This window comes from Ciconia boyciana, chromosome 2 (assembly GCF_034638445.1).
Source record: "Ciconia boyciana chromosome 2, ASM3463844v1, whole genome shotgun sequence".
Lineage (NCBI taxonomy): Eukaryota > Metazoa > Chordata > Aves > Ciconiiformes > Ciconiidae > Ciconia > Ciconia boyciana.
Window position 1 is genome coordinate 162,825,023 of NC_132935.1, and position 18,761 is coordinate 162,843,783.

Sequence of the window (18,761 nt, forward strand, 5' to 3'; positions counted from 1 at the left end):
TAGACAACGGCATTCTTGGGCCAATTTCCCTTGCTTTCAGGTCAATGCCAGTGCTTATGATTTATGTCCATAGTGCTGGGTGCAAGTCGTTGGGATAGGTGTGCATTTCCCCATCCAGGTTTCTGGGATCTGTTCAGCTTTTCCTTTGCACCATGGCCTGGCTCACATCCTCACCCTCTTCTTATTTCCCTGCTGTTGCCAGGACCAAGAGTATTTTCTCTGCTTTTCCTCTGGGGTGCAGGATCGTGGTGATGCTTCTTTTGGCTGCATCCTTCCAGGTCCCAGGGGTGCCGTGGGGCGATGAGAAAGTTTGTGGCCTGCAAGGGAAAGGGATTTCTAGGGTTTTCCAAGGGTTTCCCAAGATTTCTCCTGTATGCTCCTTGGCCACGGGGATGCTGCTACCACCGCCGTCTTTTCCATTGTCCCGTGGAGAGGTGCAGCTACCATCCACAAGCCAAACAAGCTTGGGAAGCAGCGCAGCCAGACCCCCATGCACTGAATTTTACCTTTTTCAGGGGAAAAAAAAAGGCACTTTGTCACACAGAGTGACACGGGTGGAGCAGGTAGCAACTTGAACAGGGCAATTGTCACATGCCCTGTGTGACAAGATGTTGTGCTGGGGACGTGGCAACAGCATGGCCGAGCAGCAGGAGACACCTTCGGAGCCTCAGGCGATGCTCTCCAGGACAGGGGTCTTGCTCTGCCAAGCAAGAGGTTGCGTGACATTTTTACCCTCAAATAAATTAAGCAAATTGCCAAAAAGCTCAGTTCTAGTCCCAGCCCTGGGAGAAACTGCTCTTGCCAGCCCTGACTCTCTCCTAGCCAAAATGTGCTATTTTAGCTCAAAATTTGAAAGCAGGGGCTGGCACTGGGTACCCCTCTGCGAGGAGACCCATGCCTGGGGGACTTCGGGGCACCCCTCGTGAATCTCCAGCTGCCCCAAGAGCTTCTCCCTCGTGACCTCCCAGGGCTTTGGTACTGCTCCCCACGACATTTCAGTGTTGAGGTGACGTCAAGGCTGTGATGGACCTGGGGACACCTTGGAGGCTACCTGGGAAGCCCCCCCAGTTTTGCATATCCAGCTGCCACACGTGGAGGTCTCCACAGGAATGGATGAGCTGCCTCGGCTCCGTGCCTCCTCCAGGGAAGATGTCCCCTTCGCCCCGGGGACTGACCCTATGGCTGGTTTCCCACTATGGGACCGGCCCCATGCCAGTGCTCAGCCCCTCAGGCTCCCGCCCCGTGCCTTTCCCCCAGCACGAGGGTATGGGGATGCTCTTCCCTGGGCTGCTTTTGGGAGGGGTGAGAAAAGCAACGGGGGTCCCCAAGCTGAGGAGAAGCCTCTTGGAGGACACCAGGCTGGGACAAGGGCTGCTCCTGCCCTGGTAGGATGCTCCCATCTTGATACTTGGGGTGGGAACTCCAGGGCACTCATTAGCTTCAAAAAGGGGCCAAAAAAGCCAAAAACAAACAAAGAAGGGACAACTGGGACATGCAATACAGCGTACACACCCATCATCCAAATTTTTGAGCCACAGTAAAGGATAAACAGGGCGAAGACGCTGACATATTCAAACAAAATTCTTTTATTGAAAGTGTAATGGAAATTTCTTCATATTGCTTTGATGAAATGAGAGACAGCAGCTGTAGACAAATATGCTTTTTTTATAAACAAATGCAAATGGATAAGGTAAAAATAAAGCATTTTTTTAACTTGTACCTTTAAGCAACATAATCACAATATATACACAAAGAAAGCTAAAATAAAGCTATGTTGAAACCAAAGCGTTTCAATCAATACATTAGATAATTACAGATTGTGTCAATAAATACCCAGTTTTTAAACTGTTTAACAGGCAACTTTTTACACAGATACCGAGAAGAAAAAAAAAAAATTATATATTTACAATTCAGTGCCCTGGGAAAAAAAAAAAGAGAAAAAATCTTTTTTTTTTTTTGGCACCAACACAAATAAAAAGAATAAATTATAGAAAAAAATCCACAAAGGCAGGAGTCTATCCCCGTCATTCATTTAAAAAAAAGTGTGTGTATATATATATAAAATATATGTATATATTTTATATATATAAATATATATATATGCAGAGAAACCTAGGAATGTTATAAAATATATTAGTGCCAATAAATACAGAATGGTACCAGACTTTCAACTGTCAGTATTTTTGATGCAGTCTGAAGGATAGAAACTACCACCTAGGAGATAACCAATGGGGATTTTTCAGTCTAAAGAAACGACGACGACAACAAAAAATAATAATATTTTATATATATATATATATCCAGGAAATCCTCCATCTGCCAGTAGTATTCCTACAGTCGCCCTCCTGCCCGGCGGGAGTCCCCGGGGGCGATGCCTCGCAGGAGGATGCGGCAGCGAGCGCAGGGCGAGCACCCGCTCACGGCCGTGGCAGGTCAGCTCCACTTCCAAGTTGACCGGCTCAATACCAGAGATGTACAGTTAAATAGTAATAATAATGATTAAAAAAACCCCAAACAACCCAGCCTTCGCCACATTCGTACGCCAGAGGTTTTCTAAATTGCCGGCAGGTTTGCACGAGGCGCCTGTCGAATAGCGGGTACCCAAGAGCACCATCCCCGTCGTGGGGATATAAACAGTTCAGCCAATGGAAAAATCCTCAAATCTGTATTTTGGGGTTTCTTCCCTCCATCTGGGTGGCCCCGCACCCCTCGGGAGCTCCCACCAGCGCCCCGCTCCCAGGGCCACAGGGCTGGGACGCCAGAGCCGCCAGAGCCACCGCCTCCCCCCGCTGCCGGCAATGCCGGGAATCACTCCCATCACCAAATCTTCCATTTTCCAAGGGGGAGATTCAAAGCCGGTAGGTTTTAAAGCCTTTTTGTTTTTTTCATACCGCTGGCATAGGCACTTAGTGTATCACTGACGTACAGATTTTATGTCCAGTTATATCTCATGGCCAAATAGTGTCATGTTCTCAGACTGATTTAAATAGCAAAAGACCAAGAGGGCCCCCAATATCCTTCCTAAACACGATGATTTCTCTCATTTTAAACAGCTTTGTTTTCAGGTGTTATTTTTTCTTCCCTCTAAAACCATACACAAAGGATAAATAACCCAATAACCTTCATATCCATCTATTTTACTTGATTTACCTGATTTACCTACATGAAAAAAAAAATAGTATAAACAGTCTGACCAACTGGATTTTGGAGCTGCGATACCCTCGGCATCGGGGAGCCCTAAGGAGCACTTGCTGAGGAGCGTGAGCACAGTGTTGCTGTTGTTGGCTTTGCTCTCCCAAAGCCCCCCCAGGCTGCAAAGGTCCTTCTCATTACAACCCCCTCGCTGCTAACGGTTCCTCTGCATATTCAGGCACCATAATTGATCGGGAAAGATCTCATTGCCAAATCCTTAGGAAATTAAATAAATTACAAAATAATTTATGAAAAGGGTTTGGGGTTTTTTTTGATGTTGTTTAAATAGAGCTAGTTCATGTTATTTCTTGAATAGCTGAGCGTTTTGCTTGTTTTCCTCTCCATAGCGATATTTCGGAGATCAGACACCATCACGATGTCTACTAGAGGGCTGATAGCAACCAAAGGACGTTGCACCAATGTTTCCTCCATCCCTCCCTTCCCACCTGCTTGCATTCAGCTCTTTTAGAAATGTAAAGTGAAGACCAAACAGCCAACACCTTTCCGACTCAGAAAAAAACAGGGTTGTCTTTAGGAGGGGTGCTGCTGAAGACCTTATTGCCCTTCCAGGTCATTGATAAACCACAGTGCTATTCATGTACTACAGGTAGAAAATAAATAAATACAGATATATTATGCAAAAAAATATGATTGTACACATAATACATCTGAGGTATTACCAATTTAAATAAGGTTTCATGCTAGTTCAAGCTTCAGTGGCTAGTTAAATTCTGGAATTTGCAATAAATAGATGAAGAATGATTATGTATATAGTGTATGGATCTCTTCTGTAAACCTTGTCAGATTTAAACATAAGAGCGTGTTGGGCTAACTCTTACGCAAACCACAAATTTTCACAATAAATACAGCTTCAAAAAGTTGTCTTAAAAAGTTCCTGCAACACTGAAACGTTTCTAGAAGGGGCTGTGTGTACGACTGGCAACATTAGCAAGGAGTATTTCTCAACAGGTCTTTTCATACAAAACACAATGAAATTCATACATGAAAGTCTTTTTCCCTCCCTCCCTCCCTCCCCACCCCACCATGAAAGTTTAGAAATTTTTGCACAAACAGCGAGAGAACTGATTGTTGCTGCAGTATGTCAAAACGTCCACGTTCTATAAAGACCAAAAATAGTTTGTTTGCTTAGCAAGTCTTTTTTTGTTGTTGTTTTTTCCTCCTTATTTTTGAGTAGCGCATCATCCTTTCAGTGAAAGTTTGCCCGTCTGACTGTTCTTCTGTTTTCCTTCCGGTGCTGGTCCTTCCCACCCCAGCCATGCGGGCGTTTCACACTTTCACTGTCTCCATCAGCGATGACTTGATGGCATCCTCCAAAAGTTGATTGTCTGTGAAAGGGGCCGGGGTTTCGGGGACAGATTCGGACAAACCGATGAGGGACTCCAAGAAACAGGAGCCCTGATCTCCGGCTTGCGGGAAGCCAGGGAAATTAGGCAACTGAAACTGTAACGCTGAGAAGTTATCAAGGTTCTCGTACTCCTTTAAGGAGTTGTAAAGAGGTCCCAAGTTATAGTCTGAGAAGGACTGGAAGAAATCCAAGGAGTCAGAGGAAAGGCTGAGGTCGGCGTAGCTCTTGGAGCAGGGCTCGGCCGGGGATGAGGCGCAGCAGGACAGCCCATCGCACCGCGCGTGGGCAGCATCTTCCAGCAAACCTCCGCCATCCTGGTTGGCGTTCTCATCCAGGCACTCGGAGAGGTGGGACAAGTGGCCAGGGACAGGCTTGGCCTCGCCGCCATGGTCCTCAATGAAGAAGTCGACGGGGTGGAAGCAGCTCAGGTCATCCTGGCTGCGGCCACCCTCTTCCTCCGCATCCGAGTCATTGAAGTGGAGGATGCGTGCCAAGCCGTCGTCGTCCACGTCCGACTGGGACTTGTCGGAGGGGAGGCTCTCGTAGGGCTCCTCCAGGTCCTCGCTGGGGTGGGAGGAGATGGAGGAGTCCGTCATGTCGCTGCTGCAGCTGTTCTCCCCCAGGGCCTCCAGGTCGGGGCTGAACTGGAAGGCGGGTGCCAGCGGCACGGCACGCTCCTCCAAGGAGCCCTTCCCTGCTGCACATCCCAAGGGTGGGAGCCGCTCCCGAAAAGGGGGCTCGGCCTCCACCACCTTCTCGCTGCTCTGCTGCTGCTTCTCCAGCTCCAGCTTCATGATGGTGTGGATGAAGTGGGTCTGCACGCGGGCCTGGTTGAACTCGATCCTGCCCTCGGTGTTGCCGCAGCCATCCTTGGTGCAGCCGCAGGGGAAGGAGGTGTGATCCATCTGGTGTGGGGAGAAGCAGAGGCAGAGGGTTAGGACAGAACCCAGCAGCGCAAAATCGAAACCGCCCGTGACTCACCCGCCCTGAGAAACCAAGTAACAGCTAAGGGGTTTAAAAGCAGACTAAAAAAAAAAAAAAAAAGACCCCCTGCTCTTTTGAAGGCTTGTCATAAAAGAGATGGATTTCAGTACGACTGAAGAAAGTTAAAAGGTTTCAAAAAAAGCAAAATATAACGCTCCAAAAGTAGACATGAGGAGGCAAACATGGGTTTTTGTATGTTGCATCATGATATTTCATACCTGATCCGTATCATGAGCTTCTGCCCCTTGCTGAGACAAGGACAAATTACTCAACAGGCATCTGCGGCACCTTTATCTCCCTGTTATCAGTAGGCGCTGGGGGGGCTGTGACACGCACGTGGAGCACCGCCTGCCCTGTCTGCACCCACCCGCCTGTGCACACCCACCCTACACCACCCCCAGCCTGCAACCATGGCATCGAGGGAGCGAGCAGCACCCAGAATAGGGAATATGGCTCCCCAAACACATCTGGGCGGGCACCCACAAAAAATAAAATTAAAAATATAGTAAGCTAGTCGAATATACAGGGATTATCCCACTTTGCAGGTGGTCTGCACAGCTAGCTGTGGGCTGATGCTCAGCTAACACTCCCACGTTCGCCTGAGCGCGCTGGGAGTTGTGATACACACCAAGGGAAAAAAATAAAAAATAAAACCAGGGGGAGGAGGAGAAATCACAGCCTCGCGTGAGGAGCAAGAAGCTTTCGTTTGTGAAGACATTCCCACGTGTCCCATCTCCAACAGAAGACCAAGCAGGTACGAGTCTTGCGGGGACGGACAGGGCGGGTGCATTCACGCTGCAGGCTTGGGCACATCCCCACGGCTGCAGCGGCAGCGTGAGGACGGCTGCACATGTGATTTGGGAAGCGGACGCTTTCGAGCGGCATCTGCCTCGCAGCCTGGGGAGCATCTCCAAGAGCTTTTCTCGCCTGCTTCAGCCCGAGGGCAGGTGGGAACAGGCGAATTTTACAAGCTGCCCTAACTCTGTCCTGCTTGCTCAGTACCCCCCTGCTTTAACATACACATCAGCTGGAGCCGCGGCTTTTCGCCTGTGCCCAGAGGCGAGGGCAGTACCTGACATTTAATGCCTGCCAAGCTGCAGCTGCAGGTCTCCGGGTCGCAGACCTCCCGGCAGTCGCAGCCGCAGTCCTCCCGGGACAGGCGGATGTTGTGCAGCTCCCGCTTCTCCTCCTTGTCGATCTTCTTCACCCCTACGGCTTTCAGCAGCGCGCGTCTCTTCTTGGCAGGGTAGGGCTGGAGGAAGAAGCCGTCCTCCAGGTCCACGTTGCTAATGTCGATGTCATCGCTGGAGATGTCTTCGATGGTGAGCTGGTTGGCCTCTTCTGACTCCTTCGTGCCGTTCATGGTTAGCTGAGGGCAAAAAATGGGCAAAGCATTAGGGACCTGTTGGGGACACAGAGCCATCAGCACCCCCAGGTCAGGAGAAACAAGAAAGGAAAAGATCTGCCCCCCATGGCGGCCAACCCCAAGACCAAAATCTGTGTCAGAGCCCCCAAAGACCTGACAGATACCTGACACATGGAGTTCAGTGTCTTTTCCATCACTTTTCAAAGGTGGAGAACTGAGCTGAAAATCCCACACTGGAGCCTGTGTTTTTTTGGAGACCCAAATAGGGTTAAGGACCAATGACCCCAGGTCTCAGAGAGGCTCCTACTAAAAAATGGCCATTAACAAATGACATCCACCCGCTCCTCACCAACCCAACCCCACGCTCCTACTCACTTTCCATTTCAATGCTTCCAACTTCTCCTCTTTTAATTTCTCTTCGAGTTTCTCCCGACGAATGTTTTCCTGCTCCTTTGAAAACTCCGCTAGCGTGAACTGCCGGGAGGAGCTGTGTTTGCTCACCATCCCCAGGGTACAGCCCCCACGACTAGGCACGCTCGTGAACCCCTGGCAGCGTGGGAAGTAAAACACAGTGACCCGGTCAAACTCCACATTGTTCTTCTTTAGTCGCTTGGATTTCTTCAGGATAGACGTGGCTAAAAATGGAGGAAGAAAAAAAAAAAAGCACAAAGTCAGTATGGCCATCCTGCAGACAGGACAGAAATATTACAAACAGGCTGTAAATATTACAAACAGGCAGGACTTGCAATTACTCTCTCAACATGACGGGATAAGGTCACAGCATCACCTGATGGCTTCTGGTGTTTTTGGATCTAACACTTTAGATGATGGAGAGGAAACTAAGCCAAGTCCTGATGCATCGGAGTCACTGATCAGATTCGCCCTAAGAAACGGCTGCCGCTTCTCCTTCCCGCATGACTTCCTCCAGGAAACATGCATTTGCCTATTCTTCACGTGCAGCAGAGCATAATGAACAAGCAATAAACCGTCCTACATGCCTGTCTCGCTCTAAACCCAAGCACCCTGCCCCACGTTCAAGAGCTCGCGGTCTGCTCCCGGGATGCCAGAGCACCGACACTCCAGTACTGCGTGGCTCCAGCTTTTGTGGCAGGGCAGAAAATAGCCAAAACGGCTATTTTTCTGGTACTTCCTTTCACCATCCACTGGGAGGAACTATGAATCTATAGTTTATTCTCAAGAGACTCATTTGAGAGCAGCTGCAAAGATGTTAATCTTTATGCAGGTGATCCCAGGGTAAACATGGCAATACATGACTCTGGTTTATCTTAAACTGTTCAAACACGCTACACACCATTTAAAGCGGAGCCTCTCCAGAGATACCTAGTTCTGCACATTTGCACGTGCAAACGTAGCAGATGGAGGTGGACTAATTAGCCAGGACAGCTTCAGAGTCAATGAGTTTCCACGAACGTAGGTGGCCACAGAAAGCAAAGCAAAACGCAGTGGTACTGGGTTAGAGAGCTGCTTTTTCTGCTGCATGAGCATGTCAGGAACAAAAGTCAGCTATACACAGATTCGGTGGTGGGGCCTTTTGGTCCCATTCTCTGCTGATGCATGGATGTCTTGGTTGCCACCATGGAGAACATGGAAAAAAAAACAAGCCAGAAAGGATGGGTGACTCCTGCAGAGCTGGGATCCAAGCCCCACTCTTCGGATGGCAGAGCCACAGGCAGCCCTACTGCAGGGAGCCAACCGAAAGGACTGCCAAAAACCCAAGGGGCTCGGCTGGTTTGGCTGGCCCCAAAGGCTGAGAAAGTGCAAGACTGGACAGTTAGCTGCACTCACGTTTCACAAGTCTCGCTTGCCAAAATACAGCATTTCAGTTTCATATGTAAAAAAAAAAAGCGTTCACCCAGCTGCGTCAGCAGCTTCTGCTAAATGGCTGAGGGTTTCACACTGGGCTCTGCAGTCGCTTTGATGATATCTTTGCACTGCACGTTGCATTTTCATAATAACCTTGACTCAGTCTTCTAAAACATTAGCTCTTTATCAAAAGGCAAGTTAACCACCGCGATCATCTATCGGCTAAGCTGCTGCACTTTGGCATTTGCTTCTCCCTCCCCACACCCCTCCTCCGAAATTGTTTTCCCATTCCTGACCCTTTTCCAATTGAGCCAGAGAATACAAAAAGTTCATTGTTTTGTCACAAAACCTGGGAAGACAAGCAAGAATGAGACGCTTTATTATTACAAGACTTCTAAAGCCTTTTCAGACCACTGCGTGTTTGTGTATGTCTGCTAAGTGGACCTTAACTGCTATATACAGTGGGTGTTCAGTACAATTTACTCAGTTGGACTATTCCTCCTCCATGAAGATGGTCCCCTATTGTATTTTTTATTTTTCCCTTCGCATGGCAGATAAAGGATTTTACAACCTTGTCTTCTGTGTGTTTTCCTAAAAGCTATCAAAACTGATATTGCTGGGAAAACAAAATAGCATTTATCTGTACTAACAGCGGAGGCAATGTCAAGCGTGTCATGTTCTTTGGCAAAGTACCCAACTTACGTAGGAAACTAGTTCTGAAATGGTAATTACGCTACTGGTTAATCATTTTTAAAAACCAGCGTTAAAGGCCTTGGCTGTCTGTTTAGTCATTGCCTATGGACTAGCTTGACAGGGGACTGAGGGACGGTGGGATGGTCCTGCAGCACCGCCTTGGAGACACCTGCAGGTCTCTGCACACCCAGGTCCTTGGATTTCTATTCCTGGAAATTTGGACTTCAGCAAAAACGTTATAAAGGAATGATAAATGCTGAGAGGAAGGGCTGAGAAAGACTACCCTGAGGATGCTGGCCAATTATAAAAACAAGATAAATCGGTGTAATGACAGGGAGCTGGTGTCACGGCTGCTTCCACCCATGAAGGTGTGCTCCAAGGGGGTCTCTGCATGGACAGAGGTGACAACGCACCACCACGCTACAAAAAACCCGTGCGCGGGCATGTCTGATCCCAGGAGAGGGGCTGCCGGAGATACTCACGGGTGAAGCTGGGCGTTAAGGCAGAGCTGGGCTTGGGCTCTCCGCGGGAGCTCTCCTCGTCTGATTCCCAGCCCGAGGATGCCGAGGAGGAGAGGGGGGAGCAGGAGGAGGAGGAGCAGTAGGTGCTGTCATCCCCCAGCTCTTCGTACTTCCTTTTCAATACCCCGCTCATGGTGATGCCGTAATTTTCATATAACTGGAAAACAAAGGAGAAAAGCAAAATAAAGCGAGGGAAATACTGGCAGTTTCTGGTGATGAGCAGGATGGCTTTAACCCCCAGCAAGACTTCTCCACCAGGTCCACCTGGCCACGTGTGTGTGATTCCCAAAGAGTGCTCTCCCCCCAAAAACCACACCTTACTACCCTCGCTGTGCACACCTGCTGAATTTCTCTCCCATTTTACGACGCTGCAGAAAACCCAACTGTTGCAGACAACAAACTGTCCGGAAACCAATTCAATCAACACAAATGTTATCAAACAATAAGTATTACATTTTGCTTACTAATTCTTTTATGTTAACTCCTTACCCAGATCGCTTTCTATGCAGTTACAGCTTTAACGTCTTGCTAATTACAAAAATAAGCCAGTTTGCAGAGAACAATCTGTTGGCATGATTTACTTGCTACAGCCCCCTGGGGAAACAGACTTATTAAATGAAGCACTGAAATACAAATATATCAACTGTGAAGAACAGCCCTTCTCCTCACGGTGCCTTTCATAGTCAGTCCCCCATTCAATAAGCTATTCTTGTTTAGGCTGGGTTATGTATCAAGCATAGTAGCAATTAAAAACCAACGCAGCTAATTAAAACCAAAGGAGCTCCGTACTTGCCTAGATTCCTAAATTTCCTGCATGCTTTTCCCCTGCTCATCTTAAAGAAAAAAAGAAAAAACAAGAATAACTTTGTCGCATCTTTTAACCTTTGCTTTTATAAAGTTTGTGGGTTTTTTGTCTCCTGAAATTGCACAAAAGCTACACACTTTGCCTACAATAGGCTAACGGATATCAGAGCCCACCTAACCTGGGATGCTCTTGCACAGACGATGGACTGTTTCTCCTTTTAGACGCTGGCAACACCGCACCAGATGCCCCTGCTTCTACAGAAGTCACTGCCAGCTTATTCTGAAGCCAATGAGCCATACCCAAAGCTGAGAACCAGGCTGCTGCCAGAGGAGTGCCTTGCTTTGACCCCATCCCACCAGGCTGTAAGGCACAACCATGGTGGAAGAGATGCAGCCCCAGCCCAGAAACTCCCTCCAGAAAGGAGGGGAGAGCCCCGGCACTGCGGGATGCTACCAGCCACCCCAGCGCTTCAATAAAACCAGAGGTAACAGGCAAAACCCAAAGCATCCCTGAAATTCAGATGACAGCGGGATGCTTCAGACACATACAGCCCCGGGACGGTGACTGAGCAGATACAGGGGTGCCAGACACCTGGTCCCCATCCCCTCCCGCCAGCTGAAACTCCTCCCCTGGCCAAATTTGTTCTTTATAACCGTAGCACTTTTTCACCCTCTTCTGCATGTCTGAAGTTAATTTAAGTCTCTGAAAAAGAAAAAAAAACAACAAAAACCACCAAACCCACCCTCCTGACAGCCCCGAGCAGGCAGCACAGAAACCACACGGGCTTCAAAACCTCCTCACGATGGGATTTTCAGTATCTCGACTGCGCCGCACGGTAACACGTAGCAGGACGGGAGCACACGCGGTGCCTTCAAAGCCCTACGCCAGCCCTCATTAATTATGTTTACCAACAGCTTCCCAGGAGACAATAGTCTCCTAAAAGGTCAAAAAAATCCCTGGATGAAGCAGTTCCTCGGCCTGAAGAAGTTAATCATTCATTGCAACACACGCCTATGGGGCTGCTGCATCCCCCACAGCCCCCCGAATCCGGGTGCCGGGAAGAGGCAATCCCCTCCATCCCGCCGCCTCCTCGGCAGCCCCGGAGCTGCAGGTGGTTTTGCCATGGAGGGATTGTTGGTTTTTTGGCCTTAATCCAAAACAGATGGGGAGAAGGTGGATTTGGCCACCCTCCAGCCCCAGCAGCACATGTCCTGCCTGACACCTGGATTAACCCCTTTCCTGCCTGCGCAAGCTCGCAGGCAGCCACGACACCCAAACCAGCTACCTGGCTGCATTTACAAACTTTTTATTGATTTATTTATTTTATTTGTACCTTCTGCTCTGTCTCACATTTGCTTTAAGAAACGCCCAGGAGCAAAGAAACCCTCCAAACCCATGGCAGGGGTCCGAACCAAAGCCTGGGCTGCAGCCGGACATTCGCTCATACCAGCTGACCACACCGTCCACCCAGAGCAGCCAAAAACTTTGTGAAAAAACCCCAGACGTGACTTCAAAGAGCATCGGTTTGCACCGCAGAGCAACCGCTTGCTGCTCCACAGGACACCTCCGAAGTTGCTGGTGAAGGATGCAATTGTCTAGCCAAGGGAGGGAGAAACCAGCTCCCCGAAAAGCCCATAGGACACATGGCCAACAGCAAACGCCCTCAGAGATGCAATGTTGACCACATCCAAGCCTCGCAGGAGACACTGGAGGGTGGTGGGGCAGCCAAGATCACATCCCTGAAATGGGGATAACTCCCAGGTTCGGACCAAAAAAAAAAAAAAAAAAGCCCCAAACCAAATCCAACCCTGCGCAGCATCCATTTCTACTGGGAATTACCCGGTCTGCAGGACTCCCAGAAGCGAGAAGGTGGACATCGTGATGCTGCAGAGCAACGCAGCCCTGATGCTCAGGTCACCTGCAAACCCAACAGCACCCATCACAAGCCACACCACCTCCCCCCAAACCACACAGCAAGGAAAAACAAACTGTTTTCCTCAAGCGAGCTAACCAAATTAACACAAACACCAAGCCAGAGCCACGGCAAGCTGTGTATAAGATGGTGCAATTCTATTTTTTTATTTTTTTTTTTAATACTGTCATGGCTGGTTAGCCACGTCTGGCAGAAGGATGAAGGGAGGTGTGTGCATCTCCCATCTATGAGAATAAGCCAAATGTACAGAAAAAAACCACCTTTGGCATGCTGCCTTATTCAAAACACCTATTGTTTTGTTAATGCAAAGTAGGTGTCATGCAAACATGATTCTCAATTAATGGGAAAAAGCTGGTGAACCTGTTGCCCACCAGCCAAAACACATTAATTTTCCCCCGTAACGCCTTCTCCCTCTTTGCTGATTTACAGCTGCGACGTTTTCCCGGTCAAGTTTTCAAATCCTTCTCAGGAGCTACAGGCGATGTAGTGGGGCTGCACCCATCCGTGTCTACTTGTATCCACCCCCCAAAAATCCTCCAGACGGGGGTTTTTGCTGTCAACGCAGAGATGATCCTCTCCTCTCCCTCCTCGCCCCAGCACTTGGGAGCAGAATTCATGCCAGCGATTTGGATGCTGCCTTGAAAGCCATGTCGCCGAAACCACTGGCCGCTCAGCCAAGAAGACTCAGAGGCCAATTCAGACACAGAGAGGATATTTTAATTGCAGTAATTCCGCAAGTAATCTTAAATCCACATTGATGTCTTACAAAGAAGTCACAAAAATGTGCACAGCAGCATAAAAAACCCCCAAGTATCTATATATCTATGTCTATCTCTGTGCATGCCATTGCAAATCTCTGCAGGCACCACCGAGCACAGGATTTTACCACCTTTTCTTTTTTTTTTTTTTTTTTTTTTTACATAACCTGAAATAAAATAATCCTATCTTCCTTTTAGTTGCCAAAAAAGACATTCTGTTCTTGGCTAAGACTTCTTACTCATCTATTTTACTGAAAACAGCTTTTGGAACAAGTACATAATGCAATGGATCAAACCCGCAGGAATTCCTCTCTGGCACCAGAACTCCCACTATCCTGGGAATACTTTCTAACAAATATTTAGCCCAGATGTGCATTCCTTTCTTTTTCTCTCCCTCCTTTTTTTTTTTTTTTAAAGCATTAAAGTTTGAGTGGGAGGAGTGGGGGGGTGGCTGTCTAGTTGGGGGGAAGGGAATCGAATCTGCAAAGTCCCATTTCTGGTGCTCGACAAGTCGCAGGGTAAAGCCCTAATACACTGGAATGCGAGGAATTAATGTTTTAACTATCCTCCTCTTGGACGACGTCTCAACAGTAAATATTTCGAGTAATTTAGATTTAAGAAGGTTTGGCATTTGTTTAGCCAAGCGCAGGGGAAGGCAACTAAAACCCCTACCAGTGTCCAGTTAGTCTATTTAGAAGAGATTGCACAAAGAGGCATCGTGGCTTTGTGCAGAAGTATGCGGCGAAGATGTTTCGGTGTTGTATTTTGGGGCTGTATATGTGCTTTGCATTGGGCAGGCAAATGCAGCAGTGCAAGCAAGGCAAAGGAAAATTCTCCCAGCAAGTCCAGCAGCTGCGGCTGCTTGTGCCACAACTCCCATGCTATTGCAGGAGAACACCTACGAGCAAGGATATTTTAAATGTTGGGGTTTCCGTCGGTGGAGCATCCTAAAGAATGGAAGGATCCCAAATCTGTGCATGAGCTATTGAAAGCAAACTTTCTTCTGCAAAGCAATTTGGGTAAAAACAAAAAAAACCCCAAACCTCAGTGCAACGCACTAAAAGTATTTATTTTCAAGTGACTTTTTGAGCCGGTTTGCCGACTTTACAAGCCTAGCCATCTGGCTGCAGCCTGGGAAGCCAAGGTGGACTCTTCCCGACACACCGGGACGAGGGCTCAGGCGCCGGGAGCGAGTTAACTTTGCTGAGCCGTGAGTCAGAGCAGCTCCCGCTCCCTCCCCCTGAGCCGCAGTGGCTGTGCAGGTCTAGCAGGAGTAAATATTAGTTTAAAAAACACCACTGCATATTTTAGCCAGGTACGGCTCCGAAGGCGACTCACAGAGCAAACCTGGGGAAGTTTTTGGGATCGGTGTTTATTTGCACGCCGCTGTTTATTGCGGATCAGGCGACCTTGGTGCGAGTATCGCCAAAAACTGGTGCGGAGCTGAGCTTCCCGTTTAGCTATCCCAGATATTTGATGTCTAACAGCAGCAGTGATTCCAGTAACGCCTCTGGGTTACTTAATAATCACCACACTATCAACACTGATTCATTGCTTGTTCATTTAACTATTTTAATTCTTTGCATATTTACTTAAGTGGTTTCCCCAGCGCCGCTGTGACAGCCTCCACGATGACAACAGTTCCTAATTTCGGGGCTGACCGGGCCAAGGCGAGCGGGATCATCCCATCAGGACCCTCCGGGGGACGGTCCCACGCGTGTTCCCAGCCACGCGAGCTGTGCTTTCTAGTTCACACCAGATTATTTTCACCCAGCTGGGTCTAAGGTTTCATAACCTTGCTCCGGTTAAAAATAGCCTCTGCCTACTATGCAACAGCAAAACCCAAAGTACCCCGTGCCGCGGAGCAGGAGCATGAATCAGTTCGTAGCACCACGAGTTTATTCTCCTGCCAGAGACTGAACAGGCAAAACACCTTCCCTGGGAAGAGCATCAGAAGCATTTACTCCATCTAGTAATTTTCGGAAGGCCACAGAGAAAAAGGCTTTTCAAGATTTTTCTATCAAGCCCTTATTTCTCGCTGACAGCTTGAAAGGTAAATAAGAAACATTAGCAAATACATTAAAGGTTATCTGACACGGCCCAAATGAAACGAGGTTCAAATGTACTAGGCGCAGATTGTGCTGTAATAAATACGAAAACAGCGAAGTGTGCTTTGTCTAGGAAAATCCTCTATTTGATTACACCTCATGAATAATTCACACCAGGTTTCCATATTTGTCCTCCTGTAGGTACACGCTGTGCATTACCTTGCCTGCTATATATACGCACGCGTTTCCTGCGCTGAATTATTAAAGGTTTGCCGGGAGCTGCAGAGTCTCTCCACACGGAGAACAAACGCGCCATCCCGAAAATAAACCCCCCAACCTTGACGGGCCTCATCTGCAAACTGCTCAGCAGAGGCGGGGGGGGGGAAGGAATAAAATAAAATATCATGGGGAAAAAGAAAAATAATTTAAAAAAAAAAAATTGCTGATGAGTTCGCTGTAACAAATGACAAGACTTTGAGGTTTGTAAATGGCCGTGAGGGTTTTCTCTCCATCCCACCGAGGCGTTGTCACTACAGACGTTAGTAAGGCAGGGCTGCTTTAGGAAAGGGCTGTCCCTATGTGTCAGCCTCTTCCTACAGCGACATTATGTAACTCGGAGGTGACAGACACTTTGGAGGATGCTGGGGGGGGGGAACAAGCAAAAAAAAAAAACAAACCCCACACTGAGAAAACTTAATAGTTTGGGTCTTTTTTGCCTTTTTTCCTTTTTCTCAAGTGCGCTGTAAAAGCCCTGATTTTTTATTTCGGGAGGCGGCGGGGGGGGCCGCTCCCCGTCCGTCGGTCGGCCCATCCGTGCGCCGGTCGGTAGGTGTTGCTGTAGCGACGGGAAAGCATCCCCAGCCGGGCAGATCTGGGGAAGAGCGGGCCGGGAAGGCTCCCCCCAACCTCCCCCCCCCCGCCTTTCTTTCAACATCAGAAAATTGGAACCGCAGCCGTAAAGACGGAGCAGAGCCTTAACTGACAGAGGGAAAACTCAGCGCTACTCCAAATAAATGCAGAGGTGTTTAGATGCAGCTGTAGCGCAGCGTTTTCTGCCGATGGGAAAGTGCGGGAGGGCCGGGGGAGCAGCAAAGCCCCCCCCGAGGAACGCGGTCCCGCTGCCCCGGGGGCTCCCGGACCCTCCCGCCGGGGCGGCCCCGGCCCCGGCCCCAGCCCCGCCGGGCTCCCCGCGCCCCCGGGCAGAAGCGGCCCGGCCAGACGGCGCCGCCGCGGCGCGCCTGCCCGGGTCTGGACGGCGGGGAACCGAGACGGACCCTCCGACGGCGGGGCACCGGCACGGGCTCTGCCCCGGCCCCCCGACAGCCGAGCACCGCGCCGGACGCCGCACCGGACCCCGCGACGGGCAAGCACCGACCCGGCTCTGAACCGGCCCCCCCCGCCCCCGACGGCCGAGCACCGCGCCGGACACTTGGCACCGGCCCCTCGACCCGCAGTCCCGGACGGCGGAGCGCGGAGCCTCCCCCGCGGCGCAGCCCCCGCCCCCGCTCCCCTTCAGCCCCATCCCGACACCGGCTGCCCCCGGCGGAGCTCTACCTGCGGCGGCGGCGGGTCTCGGCGCGGCGGCTCCGGCTGCAGCGGCGGTGCCTGGCGCGGCGCCTCCCGCTCTGCCGCTGCCGCTGCCGCTGCCGGGGCCGGGCTGACGCCGCGCCGCGCCGCGCTGCCCTTTTTCGTCAGTGGAAAACTCCGGGCTCTGACGCAGGCGGTGACAGGCGCGGGGCCGGCGCGCGCCCGGCCCGCCCGGCTTCCTGCCCCCTCCCCTCCCCCCCACCCCCCGTGGGCGGGGCGCTGAGTCAGGCGCGGAGGGACGGCCCCGCCCCGCCCCGCCCCGCCCCGCCCCGCCCCGCCGGCACCGCGCTGAGGCGGGCGGGGGACACGGGGGACCCTGGAAGGGGTCGGGACACGCGGGGGAGGGGGGGGGGATTGGGGAGCCACAAGCGGGCGCGGACCTCAAAATGGCTGTGGGTCCCACGGGGGGGTTGTGTCCCACAGGGGGTTGGGGACCCACGGACACAGCTTGGACCCGCAGTGGCTGTGGGTCCCACGGGGGTTGTGTCCCACAGGGGTTGGGGACCCACAGGCAAGGATTGGACCCCACAATGGCTGTGGGTCCCACGGGGGTTGTGTCCCACAGGGGTTGGGGACCCACGGGCACAGCTTGGACCCCGCAATGGCTGTGGGTCCCACGGGGGGGTTGTGTCCCACAGGGGGTTGGGGACCCACGGGCACAGCTTGGACCCCGCAGTGGCTGTGGGTCCCACGGGGGGGTTGTGTCCCACAGGGGGTTGGGGACCCACGGGCACAGCTTGGACCCCGCAGTGGCTGTGGGTCCCACGGGGGGGTTTGGGACCCCCAAGCAGGCATCGAGCCCGTAAGGGGTTTGGGTGCCTCAAGGAGTTTGGAGCCCACAGGGGGTTGGGGATCCACGGGCAAGGATTGGACCCCACAATGGATGTGGGTGCCACGGGGGGGTTGGGTCCCACAGGGGGTGGGGGACCCACAGGCAAGGATTGGACCCCACAATGGATTTGGGTCCCACGGGTGGGTTGTGTCCCACAGCAGGTTGGGGACCCACAAGCACGGCTCGGACCCCACAGTGGATGTGGGTACCATGGGGGGGTTGTGTCCCACAGGGGGTTGGGGACCCACAGGCACAGCTTGGACCCCACAATGGCTGTGGGTCCCACAGGGGGTTTGGGACCCCCAAGCAGGCATCGACCTCGTAAGGGGTTTGGGTGCCTCAAGGAGTTTGGAGCCCACAGGGGGTTGGGGATCCACGGGCACAGCTTGGACCCCACAATGGATGTGGGTGCCACGGGGGGGTTGGGTCCCACAGGGGGTTGGGGACCCACAGGCAAGGATTGGACCCCACAATGGATTTGGGTCCCACGGGTGGGTTGTGTCCCACAGCAGGTTGGGGACCCACAAGCACGGCTCGGACCCCACAGTGGATGTGGGTACCATGGGGGGGTTGTGTCCCACAGGGGGTTGGGGACCCACAGGCACAGCTTGGACCCCACAATGGCTGTGTGTCCCACAGGGGGTTTGGGACCCCCAAGCAGGCATCGACCTCGTAAGGGGTTTGGGTGCCTCAAGGAGTTTGGAGCCCACAAGGGGTTGGGGATCCACGGGCAAGGATTGGACCCCAAAACAGATTTGGGTCCCGCAGGGGGTTTGGGACCCACAAGTAGGTTTGGCCCCTGAAAGGGATTTGGACCCCACAAAGGGTTTGGGTCCCTACATGGGATTTGGG

At 51.2% G+C, this 18,761-nt stretch overlaps 1 protein-coding gene across 1 annotated transcript; it reads right to left on the minus strand.

The window, feature by feature from the left end:
* Nucleotides 1-1,583: 1,583 nt before the first annotated feature.
* CSRNP1 (cysteine and serine rich nuclear protein 1) lies at nucleotides 1,584-17,203 on the minus strand. Its single transcript, XM_072854785.1, has 5 exons — nucleotides 17,045-17,203; nucleotides 9,908-10,103; nucleotides 7,284-7,543; nucleotides 6,615-6,911; nucleotides 1,584-5,463 (listed from the first exon to the last, which is right to left on the minus strand). Exons 2-5 carry the CDS (start codon nucleotides 10,077-10,079, stop codon nucleotides 4,480-4,482), a joined length of 1,713 nt encoding a protein of 570 aa, XP_072710886.1. The 5' UTR covers nucleotides 10,080-10,103; nucleotides 17,045-17,203; the 3' UTR covers nucleotides 1,584-4,479.
* Between the last annotated feature and the right edge of the window lie 1,558 nt (nucleotides 17,204-18,761).